The 20,437-nt window shown below is 36.2% G+C and overlaps 1 protein-coding gene across 2 annotated transcripts in view; it reads left to right on the forward strand.

Annotated features, from left to right (window-relative positions):
- UGGT1 (UDP-glucose glycoprotein glucosyltransferase 1) overlaps positions 1–20,437 on the forward strand; it is a 130,519-nt gene that overhangs the window by 21,425 nt on the left and 88,657 nt on the right. For both annotated transcript variants that reach the window (XM_032354022.1, XM_032354023.1), the window contains exons 5-12: positions 4,736–4,848; positions 7,740–7,914; positions 9,301–9,397; positions 10,540–10,618; positions 12,831–12,931; positions 13,676–13,775; positions 14,925–14,985; positions 19,738–19,829. In XM_032354022.1, the coding sequence (XP_032209913.1) occupies positions 4,736–4,848; positions 7,740–7,914; positions 9,301–9,397; positions 10,540–10,618; positions 12,831–12,931; positions 13,676–13,775; positions 14,925–14,985; positions 19,738–19,829 (818 nt within the window). The remainder of the gene's footprint in view (positions 1–4,735; positions 4,849–7,739; positions 7,915–9,300; positions 9,398–10,539; positions 10,619–12,830; positions 12,932–13,675; positions 13,776–14,924; positions 14,986–19,737; positions 19,830–20,437) is intronic.

Raw genomic sequence — 20,437 nt, forward strand, 5'->3', positions numbered from 1 at the left:
CAGTGAGGGGGGTGTTAAAGTCCCCTACTATTATTGTGTTATTGTCAATGCGTTTCTTTGATTTTGTTATTAATTGGTTTATATAGTTGGCTGCTGCCATGTTAGGGGCATAGATATTTAAAATTGTTAGATCTTCTTGTTGGACAGACCCTTTGAGTATGATATAGTATCCTTCTTCATCGCTTATTATAATTTTTGGCTTAAAATCTTATTTATCTGATACAAGGATTGCTACCCCAGCTTGCTTTCTTTTTTTAAAAATTTATTTATTAAATAAGAGGTCACAAGTAGGCAGAGAGGCAGGCAGAGAGAGAGGAAGGAAAGCAGGCTCCCTGCTGAGCAGAGAGCCCGATGCGGGGCTCGATCCCAGGACCCTGGGATCATGACCTGAGCTGAAGGCAGAGGCTTCAACCCACTGAGCCACCCAGGTGCCCCCCAGCTTTCTTTTGTTGTCCATTAGCGTAGTAAATTGTTTTCCACCCCCTGACTTTAAATCTGGACGTGTCTTTGGGTGTAAAATGAGTTTCTTGTAGGCAGCATATTGATGTTTTTTTTTCTTTTTTTATCCATTCTGATACCCTGTGTCTTTTGATTGGGTCATTTAGCCCGTTTACATTCAGGGTAACTATTGAGAGATATGAATTTAGTGCCATTGTATTGCCTGTAAGGTGACTGTTAACTGTATATTGTCTCTGTTCATTTCTGGTCTACTATTTTTAGGCTCTCTCTTTGCTTAAAGGACCCCTTTCAGTATTTCCTGTAGGGCTGGTTTGGTGTTTACAAATTCTTTTAGTTTTTGTCTTGGAAGCTTTTTATCTCTTCTTCTATTTTCTTTTTTCTTTCTTTTTTTTTTTTTTTTAAAGATTTTATTTATTTATTTGACAGAGAGAGATCACAAGTAGGCAGAGAGGCAGGCAGAGAGAGAGAGAGGGAAGCAGGCTCCCTGCTGAGCAGAGAGCCCCATGCGGGACTTGATCCCATGATCCTGAGATCATGACCTGAGCCGACGGCAGCGGCTTAACCCACTGAGCCACCCAGGTGCCCCTCTCCTTCTATTTTCAATGATAGTCTAGCTGGATATAGTATTCTTGGCTGCGTGATTTTCGCATTTAGTGCTCTGAGTATATCATGCCAGTTCTTTCTGGCTTGCCAGGTCTCTGTGGATAAGTCTGTTGCCAATCTAATATTTTTACCATTGTATGTAGCTTGTTGTCCCTGGCTGCTTTCAGGATTTTCTCTTTGTCACTAAGACTTGTAAATTTTACTGTTAGACGATGGGGTGTCACCAGTAGTCTTTTTGCCACATGTCTTTAGTTAGTTGGCTTTTCTGACTCTTGCTTACTGGTAGATTCCTCAAGAGGGGCTCATGGGAACAATATTTCCTCAGTTTTGCATGTTTATATATGTTAGATATAAAGTCCTTGCTTTATATCTTCTTTCCTATGCTTGAACATATTTCTTTTTCTTTTACCATAAAGTCTTCTTGGAAAAAGTTGGATGATAATCTTGTTTTCTTTCTCTTAAAGTCTCTTGGTCCTTTTGTCTAGATCCCTGAAGGATTATTAATTTTTCTTTAACATGGCTTACACTATATTCTAGTGAATTATGATGTTGAAAAAATTGGAGAGTGATTGTCCTGGGTCAGTATTCTCAGATACCCAATATGTACTTACTAATAGAGAGTTTCAGATCATTTTTTATTTCAAGAATGGTTTCTTAAAACTTAAGTTTTTTCTAGTCCCTTGTTTTGGAATTCATATAATCTCTCCCTGCATGTTGAACTTTCTTTGCCTGGCTTCTTTGTCACTTTCTCTGAATTGCTTTCTCTTTATTTCTTTTTGATTTTTAAATATTTCCTTCTTCTGTCTTCTGTTTCTTTAAGTCATTACTTCTCATGTTTGTTTTTGTGCCCCTTCTAGTTTAGTCTCAATTTCTGCAATGATTTTTCTTTCTTCTTTTTTTTTTTTTTTTTAAATATTTTATTTATTTGACACAGAGAGAGACAGTGATAGAGGGAACACTAGCAGGGGGAGTGGGAGAGGGAGAATCAGGTTTCCCACTGAGCAGGGAGCCTGGTCAGGACCCTGGGATCACAACCTGAATTGAAGGCAGACGCTTAATGACTAAGTCACCCAGGCATTCCTTGCAATGATTTTTCTTTTATAGATTCTTTTCTGTTGAGTCTTTCACCTCACTTCTGAGTTTTTCTAATGCTGCCTTATGTTCTTCATTATGTCTAATATAATTTTCTTAATATATTTTAACTTGTTTGAAATAGTAGTTCACATTTCCATTTTTTTGGGGCTGTGTTTTTCTGACACGACTTTATTAGCTATGCTGTCCAATATAGTAGTCAGTAGCCATGTGTGACTGTTTAAGTTTAAATAAGGTAGATTAAATGAAGTAAAAAATTTAGCTCTTCATTTGCATCAGCCAAATTTCAAGTGTTTGATGGTCACCGGTGATAAGTGACTACCTCATTGGACAGTGCAGATGTAGAAGATTTCCGTTGTTGCTGAATTTTCTCTTGTACAGCCCTCATCCATAAAAATGTTAGGGCGCCTGGGTGGCTCAGTGGATTAAAGCCTCTGCCTTCGGCTCAGGTCATGATCCCAGGGTCTTGGGATTGAGCCCCGTATCGGGCTCTCTGCTCAGCAGGGAGCCTGCTTCCTCCATCTCTTCCTGCTTCTCTGCCTACTTGTGTTCTCTGTCTGTCAAATAAATAAAAAAAATCTTAAAAAAAAATAAAGATGTTATTCTATTCTGACCCCCTTCTCTTTTCTTAGCTTTGTGTAGGATTTGACGTTGAGACTTTTCAGCTCCTTTTGATGTGAAATTGGTTTTCCTTATCTTTTAAAGGTTGGCATGGTTCCCTCTTCTTTTGATTTTAGGTAGTGTTAAAAAGAAGTATGGTGGGGATGCCTGGGTAGCTCAGTTTGTTAAGCGGCTGCTTTTGGCTCAGGTCATGATTCCAGGGTCCTGGGATCAAGTCCCACATCTGGCTCCTGTCTCAGTAGAGAGCTTGCTTCTCCCTCCCACTCTACCTGCTGCTCTCCCTGCTTGTACTCTCCCTCTCTGTTAAATGACTAAATAAAACCTTAAAAGAAAAAAAAAAAAGAAGTATGGTGGTTTAAAAAAATGGTGGCATGGTTTTTGGGATTTCCTTTATTCCCCTCCTGTATTTTCATTGGACTTTCTCTTTAGTTGTCTCTATATCCCTGTGCTCTCCCAAGTTTCATTGCACCCTCAGTAGTTTCTCCTTACTGTGGGGCCCCATCCTTGCAAGTACTACTAGCTGGTGAATTTTGAGAGTTCAGAGCAGCTAAACTAACCTAAGCCCTTTAACCTTTTCATAGACCTCCTTGTGCTCACCTGATACTAGATGGGACAAATGCATTGGCCTGCCATACTTTACAGTGAAAACCTGTTAGCTCTTTGGTTTTCTTTGTCAGGATCATCAGAGTCTCTGTTATTAAACATCCCTTTCCTTCCTTCTCAATGGCATCTAATACCCGCAGGTCTTATGTCACAGGGATATTTTTTCCCATTCAGTTTGTCATAATGTGATCCATTTGCTATCCAGTTTTAATCCTCTGTTTTTTTTTTTTTTTTAATCCTCTGTTTTAATGAGGGAACTTGGAAGGATTGAAAAACCATATTGCCAGTTGCCATCTATGCAGAATTTTATTACCTTTTAAAAGGGTGGTAATAGGTATTTAAAAAAAAAAAAAAACCTCTGATCTTTTATTGAGACAAACTGAAACATTACAAATGAGATACTATTTGGGATTTCTGTCAGAATGATCCATTGGAGTGTGGCAGGAAGGTGAATGAAATAAGACTGGCCATGAGGTGAAAATATTGAAGCCAGGTCATGGGTACATGGGACTTTATCATACTATTCTTTCTTTTCTTTGTGTTGTAAGTTTTATAATAATTCACAGAAAAATGAAGAATGTAATGAAAAGTTTTCCTGTCAGTTTTTCATGGCAAGCTTTCCATTTTTCCATCTCTGGATTATTTCTCTTACGTTTGTAGAAAAGGACATCTTAATATTAATGTATTACATAAATGACAGTGCACACTGCAGTACTTGTCATTATATTCTTTCTTTTCTCATCTCATTATACTCACTCTTCTCAATGTGCCTCATTGAAGTTGCAGCTTGACTTGTCTCATTATGCGTTGGCATTTATGCATTTCACTTTAAACATAAACTCATGTCTCATTCAGCCTTTCCCTGGAATGTCTTACTATGCTTTTAGATAATTTTATCTTCCATCTATAATCCTTTTTAGGTCCAGTTACTTTTTTAGATGCCATGTCATTCTTCCTATGTCATAGAGGGGTTTCAGGTTAATTTGTAATTATGTTTATTATATGGACTTAATATACTTAATAGGACTGTGTAAGCTTAGTTTTCTTCAAGGTACATACTGTATACCCTGGACATCTTTTGTTATTTTTCTGAGATAGATTTTAAAGTTCTGTTTTGGGGATGATGGTAACAAGTACCTTTTGGGGTGATATTGGGAGGAGCTAGATGAAATAATACATAAGAAACAGTGACACATAAAAACTCTTACATCCTGTCACATCATGGGGGTTCAGTAGATGTTAATTTTTGCTTTTATTGATGTTACTTCATTGCTATCTAATTACCAACTTGGAATATTCATGTCCTTACTCTTCAGTTAGAGATCATTACAAGAATGTCTTGTGTCTTAAATGACAGATAGCAGCTGATGAGCCTCCACCAGAAGGATGTAATTCATTTTTTTCTGTGCATGGAAAGAAGACCTGTGATTTTGACACCCTTGAGACTCTTCTCCTCACAGCATCTGAAAGGTAGATTGTGTGTTTCTTCGTTTTAAATATCATGTATTGCATTATGCTTTCTTCTTCTTCTTCTTTTTTTTTTTTTTTAAAGATTTTATTTATTCATTTGACAGAGATCACAAGTAGGCAGAGAAGCAGGTAGAGAGAGAGGAGGAAGCAGGCTCCTTGCTGAGCAGAGAGCGTGATGTGAGGTTTTATCTCAGGACCCTGGGATTACAACCTGAGCCCAAGGCAGAGGCTTTAACCCACTGAGCCACCCGGTGCCCCATTATGCTTTCCTCTGTATCAAATCCATCATCGGATTTTTCTTACAGGTTTTGTAGTATGTAGGTACAGTTGCTTAGAGTATGGATTCTGGAGCCAGACTGACTAGCTGAATCCTAACTCCATTACTTAAAATAGTTTTGTAAACTTAGGCAAATTACTTAACCTTTCTTTTCCTGTCTCATTTTGAAATGGAGATAATAAGAGTCCTAAATATTACTGTTACTCTTTAGTAATGACTGAGAGCCTTTGTCATTAGCTTAATAAAGAATACCTGTGTGGGGGGGTGAAGAATACCTGTGTATTAAAGCCAGTGTCTGAAGTAATGATAGTGATGATAATGATCTCTCAGAGTACTATCAGTTTCAGAAAAAGGCTATTTAAAAAATAATTGCAAGCTTAATTTGACTATTAAATTGGTAATTAATGGGCTGGTTTTTTTACTTAATGGTAGGTTTCCTGTGGTAGACAGCTAATAACAGGTGCCTGTTGCTGTCTGGCTGTGGCAGTAACTGCATTGTACCTTCTCTCTAAGGCCATTATAAATAGGATAGCTGTGATCTCTCTGTGGTGTTGCTCTGCTGTACCAGAAGAGCATTTTAGGCAGGGTAGTTCTTTTTTATTAAGGTTATCTGCCCAGCACTTGTTCTCTGCTCACTAAATGGCATGAGAGCCTTTTACTCAGAATGACAACCAGAAAATAGGGTATGTGTTCCAGCTATCTCCAGGTTCAGAGATGGATATTCGAAAATGGCTTGCATGGTAAAGTGCTGTTCTCTGGGGGTCTTGGGGTAAACATAATTAATGGATTAATAAAACTTTTTCCAGGGTGCCTAGGTGGCTCAGTGGGTTGAGCCTCTGCCTTCGGCTCAGGTCATGATCTCAGGGTCCTGGGAATGAGCCCCGCATTGGGTTCTCTGCTTGGTGGGGAGCCTGCTTCCCCATCTCTCTCTGTCTGCCTCTCTGCCTACTTGTGATCTCTGTCTAATAAATAAATAAAATCTTTAAAAATTTTTTTTTCCAAAACAAAACAAAACAAAACAAAACAAAACAAAACAAAACACCCTCTTTCCTTAACTTGTTAAAACAATACTGTAGGCCTTCATAAAGAAAAGAGCGATGGTGTCTCCTCTTCTGAGATGGTAACTATTTTTAATTGTTTGTCATATTGTTTTAGACTTTTTTCCCTGTGGTTATAAATTTATACAGGTATGTAGGTTTATTTTTATAGGAGGTTTCTTCCCATTAGTATATGTAGGTGTACCTTATTATTTTTAACACATGCAAGATAACTATGTAAGAATGTCCCATAGGTTTTTTTAAATTTTTTTGTTTTCATTTGTTTTCGTTTTTTGAGAGAGTGAGCGAGTTCGGAAGGACACAGCAGGCTCCATGTTCAATGTGGGACTTAATCTTATAACCCCGAGATCACAACCTGAGCAGAAACCAAGAGTTTAACACCCTACTGACTGAGCCATCGAGGCCCCCAAGATCTATTAGTATCTTGATGGCATTATTAGGGAATTTTTTTTGACGGTGAAGTTTTAAAATTCAGGAGGAAAACTTAAATGTTAAATCATTTAGTAGGAAGATCATAGTAGTAAAAATAATAGAGGAGGGAGTTTCTGTGGTTGACAAGTTATATGCTTAAAGTCATCCTGTCTTTTCACATTATTTGTACTTATGTTTCCAGGTGAAAGGATAATCTATTTAGGGGTGCCTGGGTGGCGTCACTTAAGCCTCTGACTCTTGATTTAAGTTCAGGTCCTGATCTCAGGGTTCTGGGATTGAGCTCTGTGTCAGGCACTGTGCTTAGTGTGGGGTCTGCTTGAGATGCTTTTTCCCTCTCTCTCTCTCCCTCTCCCTGCTCACATTCTCTTTCTCTTTCAAAAGTAGATAAAAATCTTTTTTTTTTTTTTTTTTTTTAAAAAGAATAATTTATTTATATAGGAGAAAAACTTACTAAAGTCTTAATGTTGTGAGATGTGGATAGGTTTCCTCTTCTTGGCTTTCATCTTTCTTTAAGAATTGGTAACAATTATTAATCAAAGTCAGCAGTTTTATAGTTGGTATTTATATAATGTACTTTTATTATTTTTAGTCATGAATTAAGTAAGATTCATATCTGACAGTATTCTTACTAACTGCAAACTGTTTCAGATTTTGATATTCTTTGTATTAAGATGCTTAAAATCTTTACATAAATTATTGCTGCTATAGCTACATCTTGTACTGTTTTTAATGTTTAAGAACTTTTTTTTTTAAAAAAGATTTTATTTATTTATTTGAGAGAGACAGAGCACAAGCAGGGCAGAGGGAGAGGGAGAAGCAGACTCTCCTGCTGAGCAGGGACCCTGACACGGGTCTTGATCCCAGACCCTGGGATCATGACCTGAGCCTAAGGCAGCTGCTTAACTGACAGAGCCACTCAGGCACCCAATGTTTAAGAACGTTTTTAAGTTTGAAATTTTAAGGGGGGTAGGAGGATGGGTGAACTTGGGATGAGCACCAGTTGTTGTATGGATGTGTTGAATCACTATATTGTATACCTCAAATTAATATAACACTGTATGTTAACTAAGTGGAATTGAAATAAAAACTGAAAAAAAGTGTAAGCTTTTAATATTTATTTTCAGGCCCAAACCTTTATTGTTCAAAGGAGATCACAGATACCCCTCATCTAATCCTGAAAGCCCAGTGGTGATTTTCTACTCTGAGATTGGTTATGAGGAATTTTATAATTTCCACCTCCAGCTTGTGTCAAAAAGCAATGCAGGCAAAATCAATTATGTATTCAGACATTATATACTTGTGAGTATTGATTTATTTTAGAATTTTTATAAATGTTAAATTTTCCCAACATGACCTTAGCACATAAGCTAATAATATCCTCCCTTTATAAAATTATTTGAACTACTTTTCATCATATCTGTTATTTGTACACAGGAGGTATTTTGCTTGCCTTTCTGAAGAAATATAAAACAATTATGCTTAAAAAATGGCTTAAAGTTTACATCCTACTTAAAAATGAACCATGTAAATTATATATTCTAGATTTAAGGTAATCAGGATACTGTGAAACTGATTTCTTTTTTTTGAAACTGATTCTTGAATATTGTTCCTTCAAACCTTTTTTTTTTCCCCCCCATTTTAGAATGTTTTCATTTGATGGAAAAGGAAAGATTTCTAAAGAAATAAAAGCAAGCAGAATTGATTAAAAAAATTTTTTTTAAAGATTTTATTTATTTATTTGTCAGAGAGAGAGAGAGAGAGAGCGAGAGAGCAAGCATAGGCAGACAGAGTGGCAGGCAGAGGCAGAGAGAGAAGCAGGCTCCCTGCCAAGCAAGGAGCCCGATGTGGGACTTGATCCCAGGACGCTGGGATCATGACCTGAGCCGAAGGCGGCAGCCGCTTAACCAACTGAGCCACCCAGGCATCCCTTAAAATTGTTTTTAAAATCTTCTGTAACATTTAACATTTAAGATCTATATGTAAACATACCAGCCTTTAAAGTTTCTGTGTCATAATAAGCTCAGTAAAATTGAGGTAAGTCCATACATGTAAAATAAAATTTTTAAATGAAAATGTGTATGAACAGAAACAGGTTTTTTTTTAATATCCAGTTTTTGGCAACTGCTCTCCTTCCTCCTCTGCTTTCTAGGCTTTATTGCTGTTACTTAAGATTAAAATATCTAAAGTACCATCCTCATTCAGGATGGTAGTAAGCCTGTGGCAGTTGGTCATCCCAAACCCTACCTGAAGACTTTTAAATTCAATTAAAAATGAACACATAACAAAAAAAAAAAAAAAAAAAGAACACATAACACACATGGTTCCAACAAAGTACTTTTGGGTTTGAAACATCATCAGTTTTCAACCCTGCTGTGTGTGTAGGTTCTGGAACTTCCTTTTCTTTTTCTCCATTTCTTCACATGGTTTTGCTGCTTTTGCCCTGTCAGCTATCCCCTCATCTGGTTTTGGAATTCCCATTCCCCTACTTGTGGTACAAGCATACTTCCCCTGCTTGTGGTAGGATACACAATCTAAAGGAGGCTGAAATTCCCATGGAAGTTTAAGTATATTTTGAGTGTATAATCCTAGACGGTGGCTATGTGACATTAATATCCTCATGTCTTGTACACTGTGACATGTATAAAGAACCAGATAGTAGTGGTGGAATACTTACTCTGCTTGCAGAATCCCAGGAAGGAGCCTGTTTACCTCTCTGGCTATGGTGTGGAGTTGGCGATTAAGAGCACTGAATACAAGGCCAAGGATGATACTCAGGTGAAAGGTGAATTTGTAAATTAAGACCAGTGTGTTTTTTTTAAATGTGAGTGAAAGGGAATTTGTTTCCTTAATGTAAAATAATAGATTTAGGAGTGTGATGAACACTATGTTTGAGTTTTGGTTCTGTTACCTCTGAGTTGAGTGATGTTAAGTGAATTCTGTAGCTCCTAAATTTTTTCTTTGTAAAGTGTAGATAATGTTATGCTTCCTAAAGTATTTGTGAGGAGAAAATAAGATGTATAAGAAGGTTTTTGCACAGGAAGTTCAATAATTGTAGCAGTTGTTATTGATATTATATATATATAATGTATTTCACAAATAGCCATTGATTTGTGACACAATGTAAAATCTTAAAACTCTCTTATACTTAATGAACAGTTTTGTGTTTTTTATTATTTTCTGTATTTGGAATAGTTGATTTTTTTTTTAATATATTTCCTGTTGTGCCACTCTAGAGTTGTGATTTCATTGTTGCAACCACAAGTTTTTTTTTTTTTTTTTAAGATTTTATTTGAGAAAGAGAGAGAATATGAGCAGAGGAAGGGGCAGAGGGAGAGGAAGAAGCAGACTCCCTACCAAACAGGGAGCTAGACATGGGGCTCTCTCCCAGGACCCTGGGATCATGACCTGAGCCAAAGACAGATAATTGAGCCACTCAGGTGCCCTGAACCACAAGTTTTATGTGTAGCGTATTTCTTCCTTGTGCACTCATTTTAAAGATAAAAATGATTGGTTTGAGTAAATGGAGGATAGTTTAGTACTTCATCATTCTGCTCTCAATAATTGTATCTAGGATTATGTTGCCTAATTGCAAATTCCTTAGAATTTTGATACTGAAAAATCCACTGTTTTAAAAGGTATTTTAAAGGTATTAATTTTGAGCTTCTTAACATACAAAATTTTCCAAAAGGTAAGGAGGAAATCCATTTTTACTTTATCCAGAACACAAGATGCATTAAAAAACACATTCTGTTTGTTTGTTTGAAAAATACCCTGTAAAATATTCATTGAGGTATTCAGTATTTTAAATGGTATTATAATTTCAAGTGTTTCTAATTTACTTTACATTATTCAAAGTTTATGAGGTTAATAACATTTTAATTTCCCTTCTAAACAGTTAGATATGTATTTGCTTGTGCTTTATAGGAACTGAGGTAAACACCACAGTGATTGGTGAAAATGATCCCATTGATGAAGTTCAGGGATTCCTCTTTGGAAAATTAAGGTATGGCATATTATTTTGGGAATGCCTTTATTCTCTTAAAGCTCCAGGCTTCCTCCCCTTATAAGCATCATCTTTCTCATTACTGTCCGATTACAGATCTCTCAGTATTACTTTATATATGTAATCTGATACGAAGCTGTTACCACTTCACTTACTGTATAGTGTATGATCTCCAGGCATCTGAAGCACATTATTATTAAATGATATTAAGGTGGCCTGCCTATGGCTTTAGTTGATCTCCTTTTCTGGGCATTGCAGTTGATGACATAAAGTTACATGCCAGTTTTTGATTGACTGATTGACATAAGGAACAAAATTGTTTCACTCAATTTTTCCCAAGAAAATAAGAAATATTTTAAGTGAGAGAGATCCTAGCTGTTTAAGCTAAGCATAGCCTGAAACAATGCAAAAAAGGTACATACAGTTGAAATATATTAGACTTTCCTTTATGTGAAAGAGGATAAAAGATGTTTTCTTAAAAAAAATTGATAGCCATTTTATGAAAGGATCATAGAAATTTATAGCTGAAAATTCTTCTTAGTTGTTATTTGAAATGTTGTTAGTTATTTCTATTATGCCTTGGTAATTGTTTACAGTCTGGAATAATTATTTCTGTTACACCTTGAAAACTGTTTAGAGCCCTGAATTCTGCTTTATCTGGCTATCTTAATTAGGACAGCTACAGTGAGGTTTTTTTGGTTTTTGTTCATTTGGGCTTTTTTTGGGGGGGGGATGTAAAAGAATGGATCCTGAAGAAATATATATAGGCCCAGTTTCATGTAGTTGAGCTTTAACATTTGGTCCGGTGAAATGACTTAATCAGATGATAGTTTAGCAGAGATGACTCAGTTCATGTTGAATTTCTGTGTACATGTTCACTTCATCCTATGCATATGCATGTTTCTTTGTGTTTAACATCAGTTTGGGCCTCATTAGTATGCAGTCAGATTCCATTTTTATTGGTTTTTATTGATTCCTGATATCCAGAATCTCTTCATATTCATATTTTTTATGTTTGCTTTATGGATAGCATTTTGTGGATAGCATTATGATTATATGTATTTAGAGCACAAAGTTGGTATGTAGAGTATTGAAGACATTTTCTTTTGTGACCATTTAGAATAGTTATTTAGCTATCTAAAGTAATGGGACCATTTTCTGATATTTTTACCATGAAGAGTTTGTAGTAACTGATTGGAAATGGATTGGTTGGAAGGTGAAGAATCTGAGTAAATATTTTACTTTCTGTATGTGGCATTTAAGAAATATTGACTTTCTGGCATTTAGAAGAACAGAATTACTCTACCAGCCATCTGTTGTCTGATCTAAATGATAATATCCATGTCTTCTGTTTTACTAGCTTTAAATAGAATGTACTATATTTCAAGATAAAACTGAAGGAAACCCAATAATCTTGGTTAGCTTAAGTTGTATTATTCATGTGATTAAAGGATTTATGAGCATGTAGCTGAAAGAAATCCATTTTGGGACTGACAGTGATATATTTCCATTTTATTTTGAGAAGCTAAAAAAGATCAGTAAAGTATGGAAAATAATAGAACATACCCATGTACTTAACACCCAGAATTGATGGTTGTAATCATACTTTCTTTTTGGTTCCAAAGAACTATTTATCAAGATTTTTTCCAACATACACCTTCTTTTACCTAAAAAAAAAAAAAAAAAAAAAAGAAAGAAAGAAAAAAAGAAAGAAACAAGGGTAAACACTACAGGTAGAGTTGGGGGCCCCTTTGTCCCCACTCTTAGTCCTAATCCCCATCCCCAACACAGAGAATCACTGTTATAGTGATTCATTTTTTTAATCTGTAAATTTTGTGGTTTTTAAAATTGTAATTTTCTATGTTAGCTTTCTTTTTTTCTTAAGATTTTATTTATTTGAGAGAGAGAACATGAGTAGGGCGAGGGGCAGAGGGAGTAGACTTCCCATTGTTCAGGGAGCCCGATGTAGAGCTCAGATCCGGGGCTCGATCCCAGGATCCTGAGTTTGTGACCTGAGCTGAATGCAGACACTTAACTGAGCCACCCAGATGCCCCTATATTAGCTTATTTATAAGAAAAATAATTGTGCTTTAAATTTTGCCTATATTGTAGGAATTTTCTTCTTGCTAAGGTGAAATATTGGAGCCAACAGCTAATTGTGCTTTGAGAAAAGGAAGGCACATTAATAAGACTGATTTTATGTTTCTTTCAGAGACCTGCACCCTGACCTGAAGGGGCAGTTGAAAGAACTCAGAAAACATCTTGTAGAAAGCACCAATGAAATGGCACCTTTAAAAGTTTGGCAATTGCAAGGTAATAAACATGAAGAGGAATCACTGGCCTACTTTTTGACTACATTTTATGGTATTAAAAATGTAGAATTTGAAACTAATATTATTTATTCACCAGATTTTGAGGGTGCCACAGATTTTCAAGATAGAGTGATTAATTATGATTAATCAGAAAAGAGAGGAAGTTCTTTGGGAGACAGATAACACTATTTAGAAGTAGATATAAAAATAAGTACCATATCTTTATCTATGTAAGCAGATTCGTAAGTTTGTAATAGTACATACATGTTTGTCTTTGTATGTTTCTTTATGTATACATTTCTTGAACAGTGTATCTGTCGAATGTTAAAGACATATTAACGTGGCAGGATATATTTTTGCTTTTCTGGTCCAAAGATCTAGTTATCACATTTTTTTTTTTTTATTTTAAACATAATTTACTGAAGTCTTTTGTTATATTTTGTGGTATATTGTAGATTCAGAAAAAAGAAAAGGATTCGAGATGGATTTCTCCTCTGCTAAATGTAAATGTTTTAGTATATGCTTTAGTGTTCTATGCAAATATAGCAAGGAATGACAACAGTAAATATTCTGGGGACCTATGAAGTGAATAAAACCTGAAATTACACCATAGGCACTCTCTGAAATGGTTGCATTCTCAAGCATTCTCAGTTACCAAGAAAATTGTGAGAAAAGAATATGTTTTTTTCTTATTTCTCTTTGCATTAGATTAATGCACTTTAAATTGTATCTGACCTTGTTGCAGATCTCAGTTTCCAGACTGCTGCCCGAATCTTGGCTGCTCCTATTGAATTAGCTTTGGTAGTTATGAAGGATCTTAGTCAAAATTTTCCCACCAAAGCCAGGTAATAAAGAGTAAGGCTCTGACATATTCTTCTCTTTGGCATATACCTAATTATCTTCATGTTTCCATGAAAAATGAGGCAAGTAAAATATGAAAATGCTTAGAAAATTAGTGTTTTACTACCAGTACCATACTACTAATGATGTTGTCTTTTTGGGAAGATGGCAAAGATGTTGTGTGGTTGGAAAGACCCATCTAGCTTGTGTCCTTGGCTCTGCCATTTGCTAGTTGAATGATGTTTGCAAATCAGTGACCTCTCTTTACCTTACTTCCTCAGCAGTAAAATTGAAATAATGATATCTACTTGTCAGGATTGGATGAGTTAACAAAATCTCATGTATGCAGTTATAACTAATCTAGGGTCTGGCATGGACTGTAATGTTTTTGTTCCTGAAGAATTTCATAGACATCATCTTATTCAAACGTGATGAGGAAAATGAGTTCTAGAGGCTGATTTATTCGTGATGACACAATAAGATTTTGAATGCATCTTTTTTTGTTATTGCTTTGAGTTGTATAATCATCCTCCATATCTTCTAAATAAATAATTTTAAAAATCCAAATTTTTAGAGACTAATGACTTAAATCGTTGCTAATGTTTTTCTCGAGTAACTGAACAAAGGTGTTTTGGTTTCTGATGTGAGATATTTTATAAATAAGTTTGTTTATTTAATTAGTCTTGGAAAACATTTCTTAGACAGGACTTAAAAATCATATAATACATTGTCATTTAGTTCAGCATGCTATTGAAGATATACATTTAGGATTACACCTCCACCAAAAGTGCTCAAATAGGATGAGCAGTCTGTCATCTTAATTTAACATTGGCCTTTAGTCTGTGCACAGTAAAGATCATATATAGGAATAGAGTTACATATATTTAACTTAAGATCCTGGGGATAACTGCACTTGCTTTAAAATGCTGTTACTACTGCTACTTTTCTGTGGTATCATATCTTGTAATAATGAAAATGTACATACACCTGTATGGAGAAATGCATTTAATTATTTGTGAAGGTGAAGGTTTTTTTTCCTATTTACTTTTTTTAATGTATTGAGCAATGTGTTGTTTCATATGTAATTATAGGGAAATTAAAGACATTTATATCAAATGTTTAACTAAACACTAATAACATTTTTATTTCTTTAGAGCAATAACAAAAACAGCAGTGAATTCGGAACTTAGAACTGAAGTAGAAGAAAATCAGAAGGTATTACCCAGTGGAAAATCACTATTTTCCTTTCTGTTTAGTATTGCATCTTTAAAGATGAGGAAATCTTGAGTTACATCAATGACATTAATAGTTGTACTCTCCTTTTAGTAAAGGTGGTGGTGTTTTATTTCTATAATCTTTTAAAATATTTTAAATTTTTAATCAAAGTTGAATATGAATACAATTCAAACAGCAGGGATGCCTGGGTACCTCAGTTGGTTACGTGTCTGACTCTTGATTTCAGCTCAGGTCATGATTTAGTGGTTCTGGGATTAAGCCCTGTGTCAGGCTCTGCACTCAATGTGGAGTCTACTTGTCCCTCTCTCTTCCTGTGCTCCTCTCCCCACTCTCTCTTGCTTGTTCATGGGCACTGTCACTCTCTCTCTCTCTCTTTCTCTCTCTCTCCTTCTCTCTCAAATAAATAAATGAAATCTTTAAAAAATCAGATGGTAGGGCGCTTAGGTGGCTTAGTGGGTTAAAGCCTCTGCCTTTAGCTCAGGTCATGATCCCAGGGTCCTGGGATTGAGCCCCACATTGGGCTCTCTGCTCGGCAGGGAGTCTGCTTCCTCCTCTCTCTCTGTCTGCCTCTCTGCTATTTGTGATCTCTGTCAAATAGATAAATAAAAATTAAAAAATAAAAAAATCAGATGGTGCCGCCACTTTGTTTAGATAAACAGTATCCTCCTAACATGACTTACTTCCTATTTTGTACCCCTTAACAGAAGTATCTGCTTTGAGCACTTAGCTAATTGTTTTGATATTTATCCCCGTATTTCTAGCGAGTTTGAGCTGGTACCGTGTTTTCCAGTTTCAAACCTTATATCTTGGCCTCCATTACAAGGATGAAGTTTAACTTTCTTTCACTGCCCCTCACCCTGATGTCTGCCATTACTCCATATTGGTACTCTCCAATTTGTGTATATTTATGTTGTGATTTTATCAATTTTTGTTCTGCTCCACTGTGGTCTGGTGGTTCTTTATGTCTAGGACATTCCAGTTATCCTGGGACCTTGCTTTAATCTCTTGTTGGATCTCCTATTCTTGGATACCAAGGCTTCTTTTTTTGTTTTGTTTTGTTTTACTCCCTTATTTTGGTGCAGCACATCATTCTTCATGAGAAAAGTTGCATGCAAGGTAAATTTCAAATTGTGAGAAATCAATTTCCCATTCTTTTTTTTAAAAAAAAAGATTAATTAATTTACTTGAGAGATAGAGAACACAAGTAGGCAGGTGGGCAGAGGGAGAGGGAGAAGCAGACTCCCCACTAAGCATGGAGCCTGATGCGGGGTTTGATACCAGGACCCTGGGATTATGACCTGAGCCGAAGGCAGATGCTTAACTGACTGAGCTGCCCAAGCACTCCTCCATTTCTGTTTTTTATTGCTAACTTGGCTGGGTATAGAATTCTAGATTGGAAGTCATTTAGAAGTTTTGTTACTGGACCAAAGTGGGTCTGCTCTTTGGTGAGTTACAAACAGAGACCATACCAGGTGGGGTTGGCTCCAGAGGTGATCTTTATTTGTATAAACAGGGAGATCATGGGAAATAATTTAGAAAACTGGGACTGTTCCAATAGGGGTAAGTTGTCTCCTTTTATTAGGGTTTGGGATGAATATTCCCCAAACCAGGGACTTTAGCATTGTAATGCAGCTGAGGATGTAGAGCGCTCTCTGATTCATCTGCACAGTTATCATCCATTATCCTCAAACGTTTCTTTTTCTGTTCCAGCAATTTTTTAGTTTCTAAAAGATGAAATTGACAGAACCTTTTAGGAGTTTCTGAGTTCAGTATGTCATTCCTGAGTTCGGCGGGTCAAGGGAGACAGCTTGAAGGCAATTGGTTCTTGGAATTTTGGTTTCTATTGTGGTTATTGAGAAATCTGAGCCCTTGGTATGAGATCTGTTTTTTCTTTCCAGAATCATTCAGGATCTTTTCTTTGTCCCTGTAATCTGATATTTCACAGTGCTGTACCTTTTAAGAAAATCTCTGTACTATTGGGTGGATGGTGGCCCCTCCAAATCTGGAAAATAATTTACTATAGTTTTGCGAAATTTGCTTGAATTATTTCTTTTCCTCATTCCGTATGCTTTCTCTCTTTTGTTTCCCGGGGCTTCTTCATTTTTAAGGTATTGCGCCTCATCCACCAGTTTGTTCTAATTAAAAAATACATATTATTTCCTATTTTCTAATTCTTTTATATTTTATTTTTAAACTTCCTGGGAAAGATTTTCAACTCCTTTGTTGGTATTTTTCCTTTATCTTTTAAATCTTTAATTAACAAAGGTTATTGTTTCTAGATTCTTCTTTTTGTGGTGTTCTTAAATCTTTCTAAAGCTGTCAGTGATGCATGTGTATGTTTTCTTCTCTCTTGCATCATCTGTTTCCTCTTAAGTTAACTTTCTTTTTGTCCTCTTAAGTTGACTTTTCTTTTTGGTCTCTTGTCCTTAATGTTAGAGGCTTTCCTTACTTGCTTTGTGATCCACTGCTCTTATTGAAGAGAATGAGGCAGTAAAGAGCTGATGGAAAGCCTTAACGATGAGACTTTTTGACTATAGGTTCTCCTGGTATGGCCATTTCCTAATTCATCCCAGTGTCAGTATCCTGATACCTTTCCTCTTGTGCTGTTAAGCCTCCAGAAAAGGATCTTCAGATCTTCTGCCTGGAGGGTGAAGTCTGGCTGCTTGCCTGGTAGAAGCCCAGTAGGAAGAACATTTGGGATATTTTTGCTCTGTTCCCGGTTTTCAGTATGGGATCCCTGCCCTCAGTTGTGCTTCATTTTCCCACATTCCCAGATTCTTTCTTTCACTCTTCCCATGGAATGAGACTTCATTTTTCTGGAGTAGAGGGCATCATTACAGTAGTCACCTTACTGTATGAAATCAGCAAGGGAGTCTGAGGGCTCTTATCTTTAAAAAGCTGTTCATCAGAAATAATTTTTTAGCCTAGTGATTGCCCCCTCACACATGTGTTCTTTGTACTGTCAATTCTTGAGCATTTTGAGTTTCACAGGATAACTTGTGGTTTCTATTGTCATTTCCCACTGTTGGTCTGGCATTCAGCTTTCTTGGGCTTACTAAGACAGTTGCTACTCATGCATTTTCTTTCTACCTTCTCAAAATTAATTTTCCTTTTACATTTTTGTTCTCTTTGTTGTGGATTTATTATTACAGTCCCTTTTTAGAAAACTGACATTTCAGCAGAGTTTCACGAGGGAAACTTAGGTTCGATCTACTGTCTTTACCCCAGAGTTTTTAAATCTTTACGTATGAGATATTAATTAATTAAATAGGTCTGAGGAATAAGTAAACCAAATTTCTCTCAAATATTTACTAAGTTGAAGAAACCTTATTAATAGTTTTTATTTACCTTGTTTTTTTATTTCCACAATAACAATACCAATATTATCTGATTTTTATGGCTTCTTTCCCTCACTAGAGAACAAAACATTAAATTATATAGACTGTAGTACTTCCTGGACTCTTTGTTTTTTTTTTTGTTTTTTATTAAATATTTTGTTAAAGTATAAAATACAAAAGTATACAACACAAGCAAAAGTGTGTACAAACCCTCAATCTTTTGTGTGATGAATTTTCACAGAGTGAACTTTACTCTGTTACCAGCACCCAGATCTTTAAATAGGTATGAGTAGTTGAATTTAGCAGCTCAGAATTAGTCTTTCTTATGGTCAGGGGATGGACATGGAGTTTTTTCTTTCCCATGTAAGAAATTCCAATTCTGAATTGATGCAACTCTCCATTTTTCCCTTATTTTAATTGCAATTTAATCCTTGCAGGGCAAAGAAGTAAAAGCTGTGTCTTCCTCATTGTTTTATGCTTTACCCATGCAATACTGGACCTTAAAGTTTACTTCTCTTAGTCTGCTGATTATTGGGAAATGAAGGGAGCTCAGTAGTCCCTGTCCTTCTTCTCCCAGCCTTGTGAGAACTAAGGGTTTAAGTTCTGTCGCTAGTATCTGAGTATTTTCTTCCCTTTGCTGTATGGATTAGCTCCCTGTGGTGTGAAATATGAGTAGTAGTCCCAGTTTCCTTGGGAGGAAAGAATAATTAAATGGAAAGATAGAAGTCAACAGAAGCTACAGCATAGCATCGAAGCAGTGTGTCTGATGGGTCAGGCAAGTCTGAAGGGTTGCAGGGACTGCACAGTCACCTGTGGGTCAGGGAGTCACCGTCTCAGGGAGCAGCTGTTGAAGGGCCCTTGGAAACCAGGTCTTGGACAGCTAGGTTGCACGTGGGAACTGTCCTCAGGGACAATTTCTCAATTTCCTAGTGTGCATTAGTTTGAAGGTTTAAGGGAGGTGTGGGGTTTTGAAACCCTTTTAGATTAGATCCCTGGAGTTCATCGAGAAGGCATAGCTGTTAGTGACTGCTGATCACCACCAGGAAATAGTAATAGAAGTCCTTTTTTATGAAAAGTGACTCTCAGCACTTGGCTTATTCAACCAATCTCCCTCCTTCTCCTTCCCCTGACATAGGAAACAGTTATATTAATCGTAGTTGGAAGGAGGAAGGGAGGAGAGGTATATTTCATATGAACTAGCAGTTTCATTACAATGCAGTAAATACTAAGAATGATCTATGGGAGTACATAAAAGGAAATCTTAAGGATTAGGGTTTCCTATAATAAATAAGAGGATGCAACATTTGTACATATAATATAGTCAGAAACATGGAAATTTTGGTTAAACATTCTCCTTGTTCCATAACAATTTTTTTTTTTTCTAATATTTTAGTATTTCAAGGGAACTTTAGGATTACAGCCTGGAGATTCTGCGCTGTTCATCAATGGACTTCATATTGATTTAGATACACAGGATATATTCAGGTATGGATAATATTTTTTATTCACGGAAAGGTTATATAATGGTAGCTCCTTATAGTATGTTCAGATTGTCCTACTTGAGGTGGCATGTTGCAAAGCCTAATGGCTTACCAAGTGCAGTGAATAATGAATCCTGAGTCATGAGTGGATGACTGGGATGAAGATGATAATACTGTAATTTGTTATCATAATGTATATTCAAGGCCTTGGACATTGAAGGTCTAAGTGTCTTTTGAGGATGCCCTTTTAGAGTTATAGTTTTCCACTTATCCATAAAAAAGAGAGAGTGTGAACAGGTTCCTTTACTTCTGGAAACTGTGTGAAGTAAGTTTATCCAAAATGCTGCCTCTGCATCCCGTGTCTCAGAAAGTGTTCCATCTTACATATATTATTTAAATATCTAGGGACACTTGGGTGGCACAGTTGGCTAGGTGGCTGACTACTGGTTTATGTTCAGATCATGATCGCAGTTGTAGTTTCAGGGTTATGAGATTGAGCCCCACATGGAATCAGCTTGGGTTTTACTTTCCTTCTCCCTTTGTCCCTCCCTTGCTTACTCTCTCCTTTCTCTCTCAAATGGATAATAAATCTTACCCACCCCCCCCAAAAAG

This window comes from Mustela erminea, chromosome 8 (genome assembly GCF_009829155.1).
Source record: "Mustela erminea isolate mMusErm1 chromosome 8, mMusErm1.Pri, whole genome shotgun sequence".
Taxonomy (NCBI): Eukaryota; Metazoa; Chordata; class Mammalia; order Carnivora; family Mustelidae; genus Mustela; species Mustela erminea.